The sequence below is a fragment of the Heptranchias perlo genome, chromosome 43 (assembly GCF_035084215.1).
Source record: "Heptranchias perlo isolate sHepPer1 chromosome 43, sHepPer1.hap1, whole genome shotgun sequence".
NCBI lineage: Eukaryota > Metazoa > Chordata > Chondrichthyes > Hexanchiformes > Hexanchidae > Heptranchias > Heptranchias perlo.
Genome location: NC_090367.1, coordinates 5,412,484 through 5,428,500, shown reverse-complemented (window position 1 = coordinate 5,428,500; position 16,017 = coordinate 5,412,484). Strand labels below are relative to the sequence as shown.

The following is a 16,017-nucleotide window of genomic DNA, read 5'->3' as shown; positions in this document are numbered from 1 at the left end:
CCTCGCCCGACCCGGCGTCCCACTCACCCGGCCCGGCGTCCCACTCACCCGGCCCGGCATCCCCGTCCCTCTCGCCCGACCCGGCGACCCGTCCCCCTCGCCCGGCCCGGCGTCCCCCTCGCCCGGCCCGGCGTCCCCCTCGCCCAGCCCGACGTCCCACTCGCCCAGCCCGACGTCCCACTCGCCCAGCCCGTGTGACTATGTGGAGGAATCACAGCTCCAGACCCGTGTTCCATTACTGTGTGGTGCAGCGTTCCTAAGAATGGTCCTTGAGCATACCCTCGACAAAAAGGAACACTTGCCATAGCTCCCCCTCAATGGGTAAATGCATACAGGTCAGCAAGGTCCTAGGTTCCATTCCCAGTCTGTGCTGTGTTAGCTGACCTCAGTCGGGGTAACAACTAGGGAATAAGAATCAGCCTCAGTGCCCCGGCCTGTGAAGGAGAATAAAATCAGCTGTAGTTCCAGCTCCTGAATTCCATCCATTGATTCCTGCTGGAAAATGTGGAAGTCAAATGGATTGGATTGGATTGGCTGCGATGCCTTCCATGGTCAAATAGCCTGACTGTCCTGTCTCGGCTCACAGATTGGTTATGCGGGCGAGGTACCAGAGGAGGCTGTATTGCGGGAACAGTAAATGTCCAGGCGTTGGGCAGGGTGTGTGGAGACAGATCTTGTGAAATGTAACAATGAAAGCAGTGCTGATGCGGAACTCACTGTACATGCTCTCCAGGCGGATTAGACAGCAGATAAAGTTATCGAAGTTGATGGAAAGGTCAGGCTCCGCATATCGCGTGATGAGCAGATTGTGCATGTGATTGTTCAGTTTAAACCCTGGGAGGGACAAACGAGAGAGAAAAAAATAAGCCAAACGCAGAGTAAACACAAAAACAGGAGGCTGAGTCGTGTGGGATCTTGCTTTTCCACATGCGACAGTTTTCCAAATGTCCTGGTTTAGAAGATGACGGTTTGAATGCCTCGAGGATGCAGTCCTGGCGTGGAGCCTTGGCAGCTAGGCCCACAGGCCACTTGAAGCCAAGCTCCTGTCCAGCCAGGCCCCACACCTGGCCTGCAGCCTCACTGAGTTTAATCTGCAAACTAAGCTGTGCTCATTAAGAGCGTACATTTATATAGAACTTCATCACATCTCTGAGAAACATCACAAAGCACTTCACACTGAATTAGTAGTTACGTGGGTGAATATGGTGGCCATCTTGCACACAGCGAGATCCCTCAAACAGCAAATGAGGTGAATGCCCGGTTAATCTGTTTTTTTGGTGGTGTTGGTTGAGGGAAGAATGCTGGCCAGGAAACTGGGGAGAACTCCCCTGCTCTTCTTCCAATAGTGCCACGGGATCTTTAACATCCATTTGAACAGGTAGATGGATCTTGGGTTAACATTTCATCGGAAGAACAGCCCCTCCGTCAGTGCTGCATTAGAGACGCCAGCCTAGATTATAGGACAAGGGACATGGCCAGAGTATGGAACTGAGCCAGACAGACTAGAAGGTCCCTCGTTCAATCACCAGTCGGTGCTGAAGTAGCTGATTTTTGCAGCGGCTGCTACAAATAGCCTCTGGGTTAGAGAGGGGAAAATCCGCTCATGATCATTAACCAGTGACCCCTGCCGGACAGTCACATCAGGTGAGGGCACGACTGAACCCCCTGTTCACACTCACTACTCAGGCTCTCATATCACTGTGACCACTTGGTGAGGTACTGGAGGAAACTGGAGGAGGCAGTTGATCAATGCTAATAGCTCGAGTTAGACAGTTGTGACCAGAAAACAACCCCAGTGTTCCCCGGCACCTTCAGAAAGGAGATTGGAGAGATGATATTAAAAAGGAGAATTAATGAGTTACTGAATACTGTTACTATACTGCAGGGTATAGTAGTGTAATGGTTATATTACTGGACTAGTAATATAACCTGGACTAATATAGGCCTGGACTAATAATTCAGAGAATGCATGTTCAAATCCCACCATGGCAGCTTGAGAATTTAGAATCAGATAGCACTGAAAGAGGCCATTCGACCCATCCTGCCTGTGCTGGCTCTTTGAAAGAGCTATCCAATTAGTCCCACTTCCCTGCTCTTTTCCCATAGCCCAGCAAATTTTTCCCCTTCAAGTATTATATTTAATTCCCTTTTGAAAGTTACTATTGAATTTGCTTCCACCGCCCTTTCAGGCAGCGCATTCCAGATCATAACAACTCGCTGCATAAAAAAAATTCTCCTCATCTCTCTCCTGGTTCTTTTGCCAATTATCTTAAATCTGTGTCCTCTGGTTACCGACCCTCCTGTCAGTGGAAACAGTTTCTCCCTATCAAAACCCCTCATAATTTTGAACATCTCTTTAAATCTCCTCTTAACCTTCTCTACTCTAAGGAGAATAATCCCAGCTTCTCCAGTCTCCACATAACTGAAGCCCCTTTGAATTTGAATAGAGTTTTAAAAAAATCTGGAGATGAAGTAAAAGTGACGGATTGTCGTAAAAATCCAACTGGTTCACCTTATCTGGTCTGGCCTCTATGTGCCCCCAGCCCCAGACCAATGTGGTTGAGTCTTAACTGCCCTCTGAAGTGGTCCAGCAAACCACTCAGTTGTATCAAACCGCTAGCAGTTCAACAAGAAGGCCCACCATCACCTTCTCAAGGGGCGACTAAGGATGGGCAATAAATTCCGGCCTTGCCAGCGATGCCCACATCCCGAGAACCAATGGAAAAATCAAGCCCTTCCTTTTAAAGATAATTGTTCCACAGTAAAAGATCAAGCTGCAACATTGACAGTACAAGGAATGTAGAGCATGTGAAGCAGTACCTGCAGACTCCAAGGCCAGTCTCATCTCATAGGCATTCATCGTTCCAGATTTGTCTAAATCGAACTGTCTGAAAACTCCCTGCGGAAAAATATCAATAGCTCCATTAATTATCCCCACTGCCAAACAACAACCCCTTTCCCCTCCGCCCCCCGCCCCCAGGATTGATGCCTCAGTGGGTAGCCACACATAGGAACAGGAGGACGCTATTCAGCCCCTCGAGCCTGTTCCGCCATTTAATTAGATCATGGCTGATCTACACTACTTGTGAGGGACTGTCATACAGGCCAGGGGGCTCACAGGTTCAATCCCCAGTCTGTGCTGATCTTAGCTCGTGCAGCAGTTAGGCCGGCTGAAAAGCTGTGTATGTGTGAGTATTGAGGAGGGTGGGGAGTTACTCTGGAGTAGTGAAGGGTGAGAAAGTGGGGCAGTAGTTAATCATGGGTAGTGGGTGGGGGAATGGGGATTGGACTGTAGGAAGAAGTAGGAATGATTAAGAGTAAAGCTAAGTAATTGAAAGAGGAAAGGGGAGAGCTTTGGTAGTAAAGATTATTTTGTCATATTTGTGTATATGTAATAATGACAATGTGAAATTCAATGTGTTATTTTCCTACAGCAATTAATGCAGCATAGACAGACTTACATAACTTCTTATCAATTATTAATTATTAAGCAATGTCCAGGTGTGTTCACCTATGAAAATTCAATTGGTGGAGAGAATCCCTTCTTGACTTAAACCTTCTGACTGAGCCACAAGTCAAAGATCCCCAGAACTTTCGCTTCTGGGTCAGAAGGTTGTGGGTTCAAGTCTCACCCTATAGAGACTTGAGCACAAAATCTAGGCTGACACTTCAGTGCAGTACTGAGGGAATGCTGCACAGTCGGAGGTGCCATTTTTTGGATGAGACGTTAAACTGATGTCCCGTCTGCCCTCTCAAGTGGACATAAAATATCCCATGGCACTATTGGAAGAAGAGCAGGGGAGTTCTCCCCGGTGTCCTGCCAATATTTATCCCTCAACCAACACCTAAAAAACAGATGATCTGGTCATTATCGCATTGCTGTTCGTGGGATCTTGCTGTGCACTATTTGGCTGCCGCGTTTCCTACATTACAACAGTGACTATATTTCATAAGTACTTCATTGGCTGTTAAGCGCTTTGGGACGTCCTGAGGTCGTGAAAGGTGCTATATAAATCCAAGTCTTTCTTTCTTAGCGGGACATCACAAATAGGATGGGGTCACACATGAAGAGGGGACCTTTGGACGAGATAGCAGAGGGCACTCGGTGTCCGAGGACATACTACTACAACAACTTGCATTTATATGGTGCCTTAATGTAGTAAAATGTCCCAAGGCGCTTCATAAGAGTGTTATCAAACAAAATTTGACACCAAGCCACATAAGGAGATATTAGGGCAGGTGACCAAAAGCTTGGTCAAAGAGGTAGGTTTTAAGGAGCGTCTTACAGATGGAGAGAAGTAAAGAGGTTTAGGGAGGGAATTCCAGAGTTTAGGGCCTGATGGCTGAAGGCATGGCCGCCATTGGTGGTCTGTACCCCAGCAAGAGTCAGTACGCTCGGGAAAGATGGGGGGAGTTTGGGGGATTAAAAAGTGCTGAAACTAATCCTTCTCTTACCAGCCACTTGCGTATCTTGTTCCACAACACGTTGAACTCTGTAAGACCAAGTCTCGCGTTTCCATCTCGCTGTTTACACGAACCACATTTAAGGAAAACTGCAGAATTAATTGGATGTCTAATTTATCCGAATGATGTTTCCTGCTCCCCGATCTTGCACTAATAAAGTGACAATGTGCTGGTTCCCGATCCTATGCCTCAGAACTGTACACGTCCTGCCTTTAGATCCCACACCTGGAGCTAGCATCACCCACCTCCAGATCCCACACCTGGAGCCAGCATCATCCACCTCCAGATCGCACCCCTGGAGTCAACATCCCCCACCGCCAGAACCCACACCTCCAAGGCATAAATCCGCTAGATCTAGAGCCTGTGCCTCATACCCAGACGTTTCTCCCCAGATTCCATGCCTCAGTACCATATATCTCCCACTTCTAGATCTTGCACTTCCAAACTGGATTTCATGCCCGTCTTCAAATACCAAACCTCACAGTGGGTCTCAGCATTTATCCATTGGATACGGGAATAACACTCCCTCTTTCCACGCAATCCACACCCCCCCACCACCCAAATATAACCCACAGTGCCCTTCCCTGACCATTAAAGTGTAGTGAACCAAGTTCACTACACTGATTCGCCCCCTCCTCTCTACAGTTTTATATAATGATCGACATGGTCACCCACTCGCTCCTACTGCATGGCTCCACCTTTTCATGGTTCCATTCTGGAGCCAGCGCAGCCCCTGCAATAGATTCTTCTGCACCTGTGCTGTCACCTCTGGCAGACCCTACTGTTCCATCCTTGGCTCATTCCTATTCCTCATCTACATGATGTCTCTCAGCACCATTATCCAAGAGCTTGAGGTCAGCTTCCATACGTATGCTAAGACCTTTCAGCTTTACCTCCACACCACCATCTCTGATTCCACAACTGCTGCTATATTGTCCGACACCAAGTCACGGATACACTGCAAATTCCTCAAGCTCAGTGTTGGCAGGACCGAAGCAATCGTGTTTAGTTCATGCCAGAAACACCGGATCCTGTCCTCCGAATCTCTCCTTCTTCCCGGCTGCTCGATCAGGTGAACCTAACCGTACAAAACCTCAGTGTCCTATTTGATCTAAGCTGAGTGTCAACCCTACTTGCAGTCCCATTACCAATATCTGTGATATCTCTCGCTGATGTCCCTTTCTCACCCCACCATGACTTTCCTTGCCAGCCTCCCAAGCTCTTCCCTACACAAACTCTCATCCCACTCTTTATTGCCCCATCTTATTAACCTATCACCATCCCCTATCGTCCACGACCTCCTCTGGCCCCCTGTCCCCAATGCCTTGTTTTCAGAATCATCATCTCATTTACAAATGCCTCTATGGTCTCTACTAATGCAGCCTCCTCCAGCCTAATAACCCAGCCTGCACCCTCCAGCTCTCTGACTCATGTCTACTGTATAAGCTCCCCTCCCATCAGATCCCTACTCTCTGAAATTCTCTCCCTCCCCCCTCCTTGTTCCATCTGTTCCCACCTACAAGAGCCTCCTCAGTACCTGCCTCTTCAACCATATCTTCAGTCCCGGTCTCTAACTCTTCTCCCAACTCCTGTTTTATACACTTGGGACAATCCACGATGTTAAAAGTGTGACATTAGTGTAAATTGTTTGTCACGTTTTGGAATTTTTGAATATTTAGTGTAGGAGGGATTTCAGATTAGTTTATACTAAAATGAAGTTATTAAGTTAAATTCAGCTCACAAGGGATTAAATCCACACATCACCCTCTGCTCCTGGGATTTGATCCAGATCACGAGGGTTGGGAAATGTACCAGCGGAGTTAGTGATAGAAGCAGAAACCTGTCAATATTTAAGAGTAGGTTAGATAGGTTAGGGTCAGTTTGAGACAATGGGATTTGTTAACACATTCCAGAGAGGAAATTGGGCATAACATTCAGATGACCTCTTCTCACAGAGCACAGTATGGGGTCTTAGCGGAACGGGCCCTGTAGGTATCATGTGGAAGGTTTCTGAGTTGACGTAGCAGCATTGATTGGCAGCTCATCTGGCCAATCCCTGGGCGTAGACTGCCAGGGGCGGGTCATAGGTCAAGAGACATTTCAGAAACTTGCTAGTCAGTAAAGTGAATTCAGCTCGCAAACAGGGATAGTGTAGCATCTTTTGTTATTTTCCATTACATAGAAATTACAACACAAAAACAGGCCATTCAGCCCAAGCAGCCTGTATTGGTGTTTATCCTCCGCATGAGCAGTATCCTAATCCCACGTCCCCGTCCTGTTCCCATATCCCATTATCCCCTTTCAACCACCTATCTAACCTGCTCCTAAATGTTGACAAGTTTCTGCTTTTATCACTAACTCCGCTGGTACATTCCACAACCTCACAACCCTGTGTAAAAACATCTCTCCTGCTCTCTGTCCTAAATCTCTGACATTTAATCTTATATCTATGTCCCTTCGTTCTAGATCCTCAATCACTGGAAACAATGTGTTCCTATCGACTCTTCATAACCCTTCATAATTGTAAACACCTCCATCAAATCACCCCTCAATCTCCTCTGTACCAACTAAAACAGCCTCAAGGTTACGAGGAGCATTATGAAGAGAGATTGAAATTCACTGTAAACTTTTAATCTGCTCATTCATATATTACATGCAAAACAAACCAGTTTCTTGGTTTACATTTGGCCTCATCTTACTAGAGGGTACAACTGTCCACCTTCTGGAAGATAGAAGGGACGCACACAGGATCATAGCGAGATCACAGTATCCCATTCACACAACGAGAGGTTTCATTGTTATGAACTCCGAGCCAACCTAACCTGCAACTAGATATTGGAGAGTAAAGATAAGCTCCTGATTGTAGGGGACCACTTACATGTGTGACCAGTGAAGGATTTTGGACTTTTCAACATGGACTTCTAATACTTGAATTTAAAGAAGACTAAAAGAATGGACTTTTGATTACCTGGTAAAAGGCCATGGAGCTGTCAACTTGAGCAGTGCTGGGAAATTAGGCCATTGACATGTCCTGCAAAGTATCATGGATGTGTTTATTACATACTGGCAGGATACGGTTCTGCTGAGACAGTAGGTAGGATGTGTCAGCAAGGCTGACCTTGGTAAGCTACAAGGCCTAAGGAAATGATAAGAAATTCTTTAGTGTTAGAGTTGAAACACAACCCAAATACGTTATGATGTTCAACAGCAGATGTGAAGGAAAAACATATAAAACAGCCCATTCTGCAGGGTTTTCAGGAAAGCCGCATGCAACGTCAGGATAAGACGGCACAGGAGAGAACCTTCTTGTTCTCCCAAGACAAAAGGACTTGATCAATCCTTCGGCCTTGCTAGAAAAAGGCATGAGAAGCTACTACTTTCTGGTAAAAACTGTATGACTGTATGTCAAATTAAATTAGTTGAAGTTAGAAAATAACTACGGAGTCTCACTTGATCCTTGACCTTTTGTATTCTGAACAAGACAGAGGAGAAATCCTACAGCAGTAATTACTGAACCCAAGAGAATACCTAATGCAGACCCGCAATTAAAGGTGTTACGTAAGTCGTTCTAATGAGGATACGTCCATGAGGTTGACCATACAGCGGCAGGACTCCATACTGAACCCATTTGTCTTCAGATCCTTGTCTGGAAACAAGAAACAACAGAGGGGATGGTTATGGGCATGTGGCACCGGAGAGTTGGCACAGAGAGTGACTGTGGGGGACAGAAGTGGGCCTGATGCTTACGTTTACCCACTACTCGGTTCAGAATTGTTTGAAGCTCCTTCACTGTGATCTGCAAGTCCTGCGGAAGACAAAAAAATAAAGTATAAATCGTTAGGTTACAGAGAGCTTTGGGTACCCTGAATATCCCATATATTAAACCCTCAATTACTCACAGACCCAGGGAAATGGGGCTTTTCACTGTGACACTGGAATAAGCACTAATATGGTCTGGGGCAGAGGACCCATACACCAGCGAGAGTCGGCATTTGCAAATGGGAGAGGAGAACAAAAAATCAGAGTCTGAGCACTGACACCAACTGCAGAAGGCATAGCCGCTGCATGGCTCCCCACGGCCATACCAGCTCCAGTGCCAGTACCAGGCCAAGCGAGCAACTGAGTATCACAGCTGGGCGGGATCAGCAAGTGCTAATGTCTCTGTCAGAATCGAGAGAGATTCCTCAGGAGAAGGACTTTTCTCATAGAGATATGTTTGTTTCGAGCTGGTCAACACACAGAGGGCCACAAACATTGACGCACAGGCTCGGACCCGCTCACTCAGACCCGCACGCTCACCTCTCCAGCCAGCTGCCTGAAGAGGCTTTTGAATTTTTCATCAATTTCATGCTCAGGTACTTCCTCCTACGGGAGACACAAGACAGAAATATTAAACATTAAACAATTTGTTCCTAAACCCACCCTAAAACTCCCACTGCCAACTGCCTCTCTCTCTAACCTGTACTGTACCTGCCCTGGGAGTGTTTGATGGGACAGTGTAGAGGGAGCTTTACTCTGTATCTAACCCGTGCTGTACCTGCCCTGGGTGTGTTTGATGGGACAGTGTAGAGGGAGCTTTTTTTTATATTCGTTCATGGGATGTGGGCATCACTGGCAAGGCCAACATTTATTGCCCATCTCTAATTGCCCTTGAGAAGGTGGTGGTGAGCCTCCTTCTTGAACCATATGAGTCCGCATGGTGAAGATTCTCCCACAGTGCTGTTAGGAAGGGAGTTCCAGGATTTTGACCCAGCGACGATGAAGGAACGGCGATATATTTCCAAATCGGGATGGTGTGTGACTTGGAGGGGAACGTGCAGGTGGTGTTGTTCCCATGTGCCTGCTACCCTTGTCCTTCTAGGTGGTAGAGGTCACGGGTTTGGGAGGTGCTTTCGAAGAAGCCTTGGTGAGTTGCTGCAGTGCATATGGTAGTGCATCTCTGTACCTAAGCATGCTGTACCTGCCCTGGGAGTGTTTGATGGGACAGTGAAGACGGAACTTTACTCTGTTTCTAACCTGTGCTGTACCTGCCCTGTGTGGAAGGAGCTTTACTTTGTATCTAACCCTGCCATGGGGTTGCATGATGCTGGCACTAGGGAAAGTGTTCCATTCCCTGAGCACTCACATCCTTCAGCCTCAGGAGTGCAAACAGAATAAAATAGAAAGAAAATGACTGTTCATTGACCCCACCAAACGTCACCTTAAACCACTGCCATCTTACCTCCTCCACCAGGTCAGCGCTGATTTCATCATCGAGTTCCCTGTAAAAGATGAGGTTTGAAACTGTCATTGCTCCCAGTCTGACACATTATGAATGGGAATACTGCAGGATAAGCAGTCCCCCTGCCAATTCCCCCCCTCGTTTCCTGGAGGCCCTGTCTCTTGGTGCCACATGGTGGGCATTTGCAGAGTTAACCCACTGAAGAAGAGCTCCAGACCACTGGGAAAACCTGATAACTGACCAGGTGATGTCACCAATGGATGGTCCACTAATGGTCAAGTTTGACCACCAGCGCCTTCAGGAACTAGAAATGAAGTGAATACGGGCACAAGCAGTGGAGCCCAGCAAATACAGGGAGACTCCACATGGGAAGGTGCTGCCACTCTGTTATAGGTGGAAACAAAAGATAAGAGAGCCATTCAGCCCATCAGCTCCTTCCATCCAGAGCCCTGTGTCTGATTATCCTATCATGGACTTCTCCCTCCCTTTCATAATTAAGGACAAAATAGCACTTGCACTCCCACTCATCTCCAGAAAGAGAGGGGTCCTCTCACCTGGGGTAATAATTTAGTGTTACTCTTGCACTGTGGCTGTCAGCTGACTGTGGGTTCAGGGGTCGGGCTTGTCCACGGTGAAATCACCTGCCAGCACTCCCTGTCTGGACTCACACATGAAGCATGGGAGAGGCTCAGAGGACATTCAGTGCCCATCAACCATATTTCAGCAAGACTCAGCACCTTCAGGTCAGGAGACACAGTAACTGGGGGAAAGGAAGGATCACATCTCACTCACAGGGAGTGGGGTGTGAATAGGAAGCAAGAACTTGCATTTATATAGCACCTTTCACAACCTCAGGACGTCCCAAAGTGCTTCACAGCCAATGAAGTACTTTTTGAAGTGTGGTCACTGTTGTAATCTAGGAAACACGGCAGCCAATTTGTGCACTGCCAGGTCCCACAAACAGTAATGTGATAATGACCAAATAATCTGTTTTTAGATGTTGGTTGAGGGATAAATGTTGGCCAGGACACTGGGGAGAACTCCCCTGCTCTTCTTCCAATAGTGTGGGCCATGGGATCTCTTATATCCAACTGAGAGGGCAAATGGGCCTCGGTTTAACATCTCATCCGAAAGACGGCATCTCCGACAGTGCAGCACTCCCTCAGTACTGGCACTGGGAGTGTCAGCCTGGATTATGGGCTCTAGTCTCGGGAGTGGGACTTGAACCCATGACCTTCTGACTAAGAGGTGAGAGAGTGCTACCCACTGAGCCATGACTGAATCTGGTCCATTCCCCACTCCAGGACTTGAGCACTTAATCCGGGCTGGGCCATAGTTAACGAACGGTGGATCACGTCACCCAGTCAGTTGCCAAGTTTTCACATTGATCGGGAGCTCCCCTCCAGTACTGAGGGAGTGCTGCACTGTTGGAGGTGCCGTCTTTCGGATGAGACGTTAAACCGAGGCTTGTCTGCCTCCTCCAGTGAATGCTAAACATCCCACAACGCTATTCAAAGAGCAGGGTGGTGTCCTGGGCCCACATTCGTCCCTCAACCAACACCATCAAAAACTCATCTCATTTTACGGGACCTTGCTGTGCACAAAATGTGCATCTACATAGTGGCTGCCCTTCAAAGCATTTCTTTGTAGATGAAGTGGTTTGGGACCATTCTGAGAGACACTTTGTGTAAATGCAGGGATCTTCCTTTCACAGCGGGTTCCTATCTTTGAGCCCTTACTTACTCGGAGTTGGCGTTCTTTTCCGAAAAGACCCTCAAGCAGAAGTTAGCCTCCTTGTTGGGTTCAAAGGTCGACGGGACAATGATGTACTCCCCAGGGGGAAGCTTGAACCGACTGCTCACTTCCCGGAGGTTGATGAACAGCTCGGACCGGGCTCGCGAGCCATGCGTGAGGAAGAAATCCCGCTTCAAGTGAACTGCTGACTGTCCGACGTACTGCATCACAAGAGCACGGAAAAATATAACAGGAGATTGACTAGAATGGTACCAGGAAAGGGATGTAAGCCTCAGCTGGAGAATTGTGTCCAATTCTGAGCACCACACTTTAGGAAGGATGTCAAGGCCATGTAGAGGGTGCGAAGGAGATTTACCAGAATGGTACCAGGATGAGGGACTTCAGTTCTGTGGCGAGATTGGAGAAACTGGGGTTGTTCTCCTTGGAGCAGAGAAGGTAGAATTAATAGAGATGTTCAAAATTATGAGGGGTTTTGATAGAGTAAATAAGGAGAAACTGTTTCCACTGGCAGGTGGGTCAGTGACCAGAGGACACAGATTTAAGATAATTGTCAAAAGAACCAGAGGGGAGATGAGGAGAATTTTTTTATGCAGCGAGTTGTGATGATCTGGAATGCACTGCCTGAAAGGACGGTGGAAACGGATTCAATAATAACTTTCAAAAGGAAATTGGATAAATACTTGAAAAGAATAAATTTGCAGGACTATGGAGAAAGAGCAGGGGAGTGGGACTAATTGGATAGCTCTTTCAAGGAGCCGTCACAGGCACAATGGGCTGAATGGCCTCCTTCTGTGCTGTAAGATTCTATGATTCCGTCACTAACAACTGCACCGAGTCAGCAGCAATCGGTGAAATCCGCACCTCAGGATCACACATGGTCAGTAAGCCCACCCGACATTGAGCCCTATACACCAGAGAGGTCCTGGTTACAGCTGCCGGTCTCATTCAAGCCCCCAGTACGGGACCCAACACCTCACTGTAACACCCCAGACTAGCGGGAGGGAAAGATATTAGTCGGGGGTCTCCCACTGCTCATTACTATCCAGAGATTTTTTTTGCTGGAAAATGAGCACGTATGGATATCGGGTGAGGACAGGATCAGGTTCAGCTGTGATGTCCCCCAAGCTCAAATAGCTGGCTGACATTGGCCCACACTTGTAGGATAGCCACTTGGGCAGAGTGCCTGTGTACCTCGGAAAACTCAGCAACTTCAGGAGACGAGGAGTAGAAATTACATTTAAAAGCTTCTATCTATAATATATTAAAAATCTTACACCTGCACGGGTGAGACCCCTATCTGGAAAACCTTGCCGGCACCTGTTTCTGTTATAAATTCCTATGTCCACATTTATAATGGAAACTATCTATGTAAACTTGTCACATTGTAATTACACCCTCCTACCAGTGGTGGTGCTATAGCATCTCCCACTTCCTCAGCCTTTCCTCTGTCCCACCAACTCCACTCTGCTCCCCAAATTCCTGTCAGTTTTGCTATATAAATTATCAGCTAAAAGTCGAACTATCATACAAAATAAGGACACAGCATATGATTGATTGTAAAATGGGGCATGAATTTTGTCTGCTCTCCCTGGTCCAATTATCTCTCGCACTTTGACCTCGCTTCACCTGACTGCACTTTAGACTTGACTCACCATGTGCAATGCCAAGGGGAAAGTGATTACTTCCTTTTAAAAACTATTAAAAAATAATGAACCAATAATTTATGGGCCAGGAGCTGGCAGCCATTTTGTGCATGGCTATGACATCATGATGTTGCACTGTGGTGACATCATGGATCAGGAGCACAGCCAATGGCTCCATTCAAACCACAACTCACAGCCCCTAACCCCTAATGTGTATCCAGTCCAGAACCCCCCGTGCCACAGCCTGCCCCCAAAATCCAGGTTCTTTATTTCCAATTCCCACAGGACACATCTACTGTGTCCAATTTCCAAAGTGAGTCCACTCTGTTCCCTCCCCCAGGAAGCTTCTGCTCTCTTCCATTCCCAAAGTGAGTGCTACATTATCCCTCCCCCAGCACATGTTTGATCTTTCCCTACACCCAATTAGAGTCTGCTCTATACCCTCCCCTTTAATCCATGCTTACTTTATCACCTCCCCTTTAATCCATGCCCACTTTATTACCACCCTTTCCCTTTCAAACAATGCCTGTTCTATCCCTTCCCCTTCTAGCCGTGCCCACTATCACCTCCCCAAGTCAATGCCAGCTCTACACCCTGCCACTCCCCTTCAATCCATGTCTCGGCTTGTATTCCCATGAATATAGAAGATTAATGGGTGATCTAATTGAGGTGTTTAAGATGATTAATGGATTTGATAGGGTAGATAGAGAGAAACTATTTCCTCTGGTGGGGGGAGTCCAGAACAAGGGGGCAGAACCTTAAAGTTAGAGCCAGGCCATTCAGGGGTGATGTCAGGAAGCACTTCTTCACACAAAGGGGAGTGGGAATCTGGAACTCTCCCCCCCAAAAAGCTGTTGAGGCTGGGGGTCAATTGAAAATTTCAAAACTGAGATTGATCGATTTTTGTTGAGCGCGGGTATTACAGGTTACAGAACCAAGGCGGGTAGATGGAGTTAAGATACAGATCAAGGGGCTGAATGGCCTGCTCCTGTTCCTATGCTCCTATCCCCTCATATGTGGGATCTTTACCTGCTCTCTGCACGATCCTTAGATGCTGCACAAACTGACCTACCTCATCTGGGACCTGTAGAGAAACAGAAAAAGAATTGAAATGACAGAAAAATAAATGCATTTAGAACAATGCCACCACCAGCAATTCAAACTATTCAATTCCCTTGTGACAAGATGGCCTTGCTCAGCACATCTCCATTTTATTCTCATTCCCTCCTCCAACTGTACACAACAGCATTCCTTGCTGGACCGTTCCTCTCCCCCATGCCCCATTGGCTCTGTAGGTAAATGCACTACCCAGTGTGAGGTTGAGGCTCATAAGTTCAATCCATGCCAAGTTAACCGACCAGGGCTCCTGCTCCTCCTCATCGCTACCCAGCGACTTTCGCTGGGAAACATGCCCGTGTACATCTAGATTTCAGGTGAGGACGGGAGCGAGCTGCGCTGTGATGCCTTCTGTGGTCGAACAGCCCACCAACACATGACAAAAGCAACGCTTAGGCCAGGTAGCGGTGGGCGTCTGACGGCCAGCGAGGGCAACCAACAGACGACAAACTTATTGGCATGGAAACCGGCTTACATTACCCCTCCCCCAACCGTGCCCACACCTTCGTACATCATAGATGGCGAAGCCGATGGTCTCCATATCCTTCCCTGCGGTCCGCAGCTTGCGCCGGTCCTTCTGCATCAATGCTACCAGGAAGCTGCACCCCGACTCCACCCCTTCCCGCTCGTCATCTTCCTCCTGCAGCTGAATTTTGAACTGCGGGTTTATCCAGAAAGTGGCTGCAGGAAAAAACAGCAGTTGGTCAGTGAATGGGGGGGTCAGAGAATGGGGGGTCAGTGATTGGGAGGATCAGAGAACGAGGGGTCAGTGAACGGGGGCGGGGGGTCAGTGAATGGGGGGGTCGGTGAACAGGAGGGTCAAAGAACAGGGGGGTCAGAGAACGGGAGGGTCAGAGAACGAGGGGGGGAGTCAGTGAACGGGGGGGGGGGGTTGGTGAACGGGGGGGGGGGGTCAGTGAACGGGGGTGGGGGGGGTCAGTGAACGGAGGGGGGTCAGTGAACGGAGGGGGGTCAGTGAACGGGAGGGTCAGAGAACTGGGGGGGGGGGGGGTCAGTGAACGGAGCGGGGTCAGTGAATGGGAGGATAAGAGAACGAGGGGTCAGTGAACGGGAGGGTCAGTGAACGGGAGGGTCAGAGAACGGGAGGGTCAGAGAACTGGGGGGGGATCAGTGAACGGGGGGGAGGGGGGGGTCAGTAAACAGGGGGGGTCAGAGACCGGTGCGGGGTAAGTGAATGGGAGGGTCAGAGAACGGGAGGGTCAGAGAACGGGGTGGGGTCAGTGAAACGGGGGGTCAGAGAACGGGGCGGGGGGGTAAGTGAACGGGAGGGTCAGAGAGCGGGAGGGTCAGAGAACGGGGGGGGGGGTTAAGTGAACGGGAGGGTCAGAGAGCAGGAGGGTCAGAGAACGGGAGGGTCAGAGAACGGGGGGGGGGGTAAGTGAACGGGAGGGTCAGAGAGCAGGAGGGTCAGAGAAAGGGGGGGGTAAGTGAATGGGAGGGTCAGAGAACGGAGGGTCAGTGAACGGGAGGGGGGTCAGTGAACGGGGGGGGGGGTCAGTAAACAGGGGGGGTCAGAGACCGGTGCGGGGTAAGTGAATGGGAGGGTCAGAGAACGGGAGGGTCAGTGAACGGGAGGGTCAGTGAACGGGAGGGGGGTCAGTGAAGGGGGAGGTCAGTAAACGGGGGGGGGGGTGGGGGTCAGTGAACGGGGTGGCCAGTGAACGGGGGATTCAGAGAACGGGGGATTCAGAGAACGGGGGATTCAGAGAACGGGGGATTCAGAGAACGGGGGTGTCAGAGGACAGGGGGTGATCAGCATGGGGGGGGGGGTCTGAGAACCGGGGGGGTCAGAGAACG

General features: G+C 48.7%; 1 protein-coding gene across 1 annotated transcript in view; it reads right to left on the bottom strand.

Moving 5' to 3' along the window:
* LOC137306465 (calpain-1 catalytic subunit-like) overlaps positions 1-16,017 on the bottom strand; it is a 46,524-nt gene that overhangs the window by 4,017 nt on the left and 26,490 nt on the right. Inside the window, exons 10-19 of the mRNA XM_067975701.1 lie at positions 14,711-14,880; positions 14,156-14,167; positions 11,429-11,640; positions 9,686-9,725; positions 8,764-8,829; positions 8,212-8,269; positions 8,046-8,110; positions 4,456-4,524; positions 2,821-2,899; positions 718-834 (exon numbers count right to left, since the gene is read on the bottom strand). Coding sequence (XP_067831802.1) covers positions 718-834; positions 2,821-2,899; positions 4,456-4,524; positions 8,046-8,110; positions 8,212-8,269; positions 8,764-8,829; positions 9,686-9,725; positions 11,429-11,640; positions 14,156-14,167; positions 14,711-14,880 — 888 coding nt within the window. The remainder of the gene's footprint in view (positions 1-717; positions 835-2,820; positions 2,900-4,455; positions 4,525-8,045; positions 8,111-8,211; positions 8,270-8,763; positions 8,830-9,685; positions 9,726-11,428; positions 11,641-14,155; positions 14,168-14,710; positions 14,881-16,017) is intronic.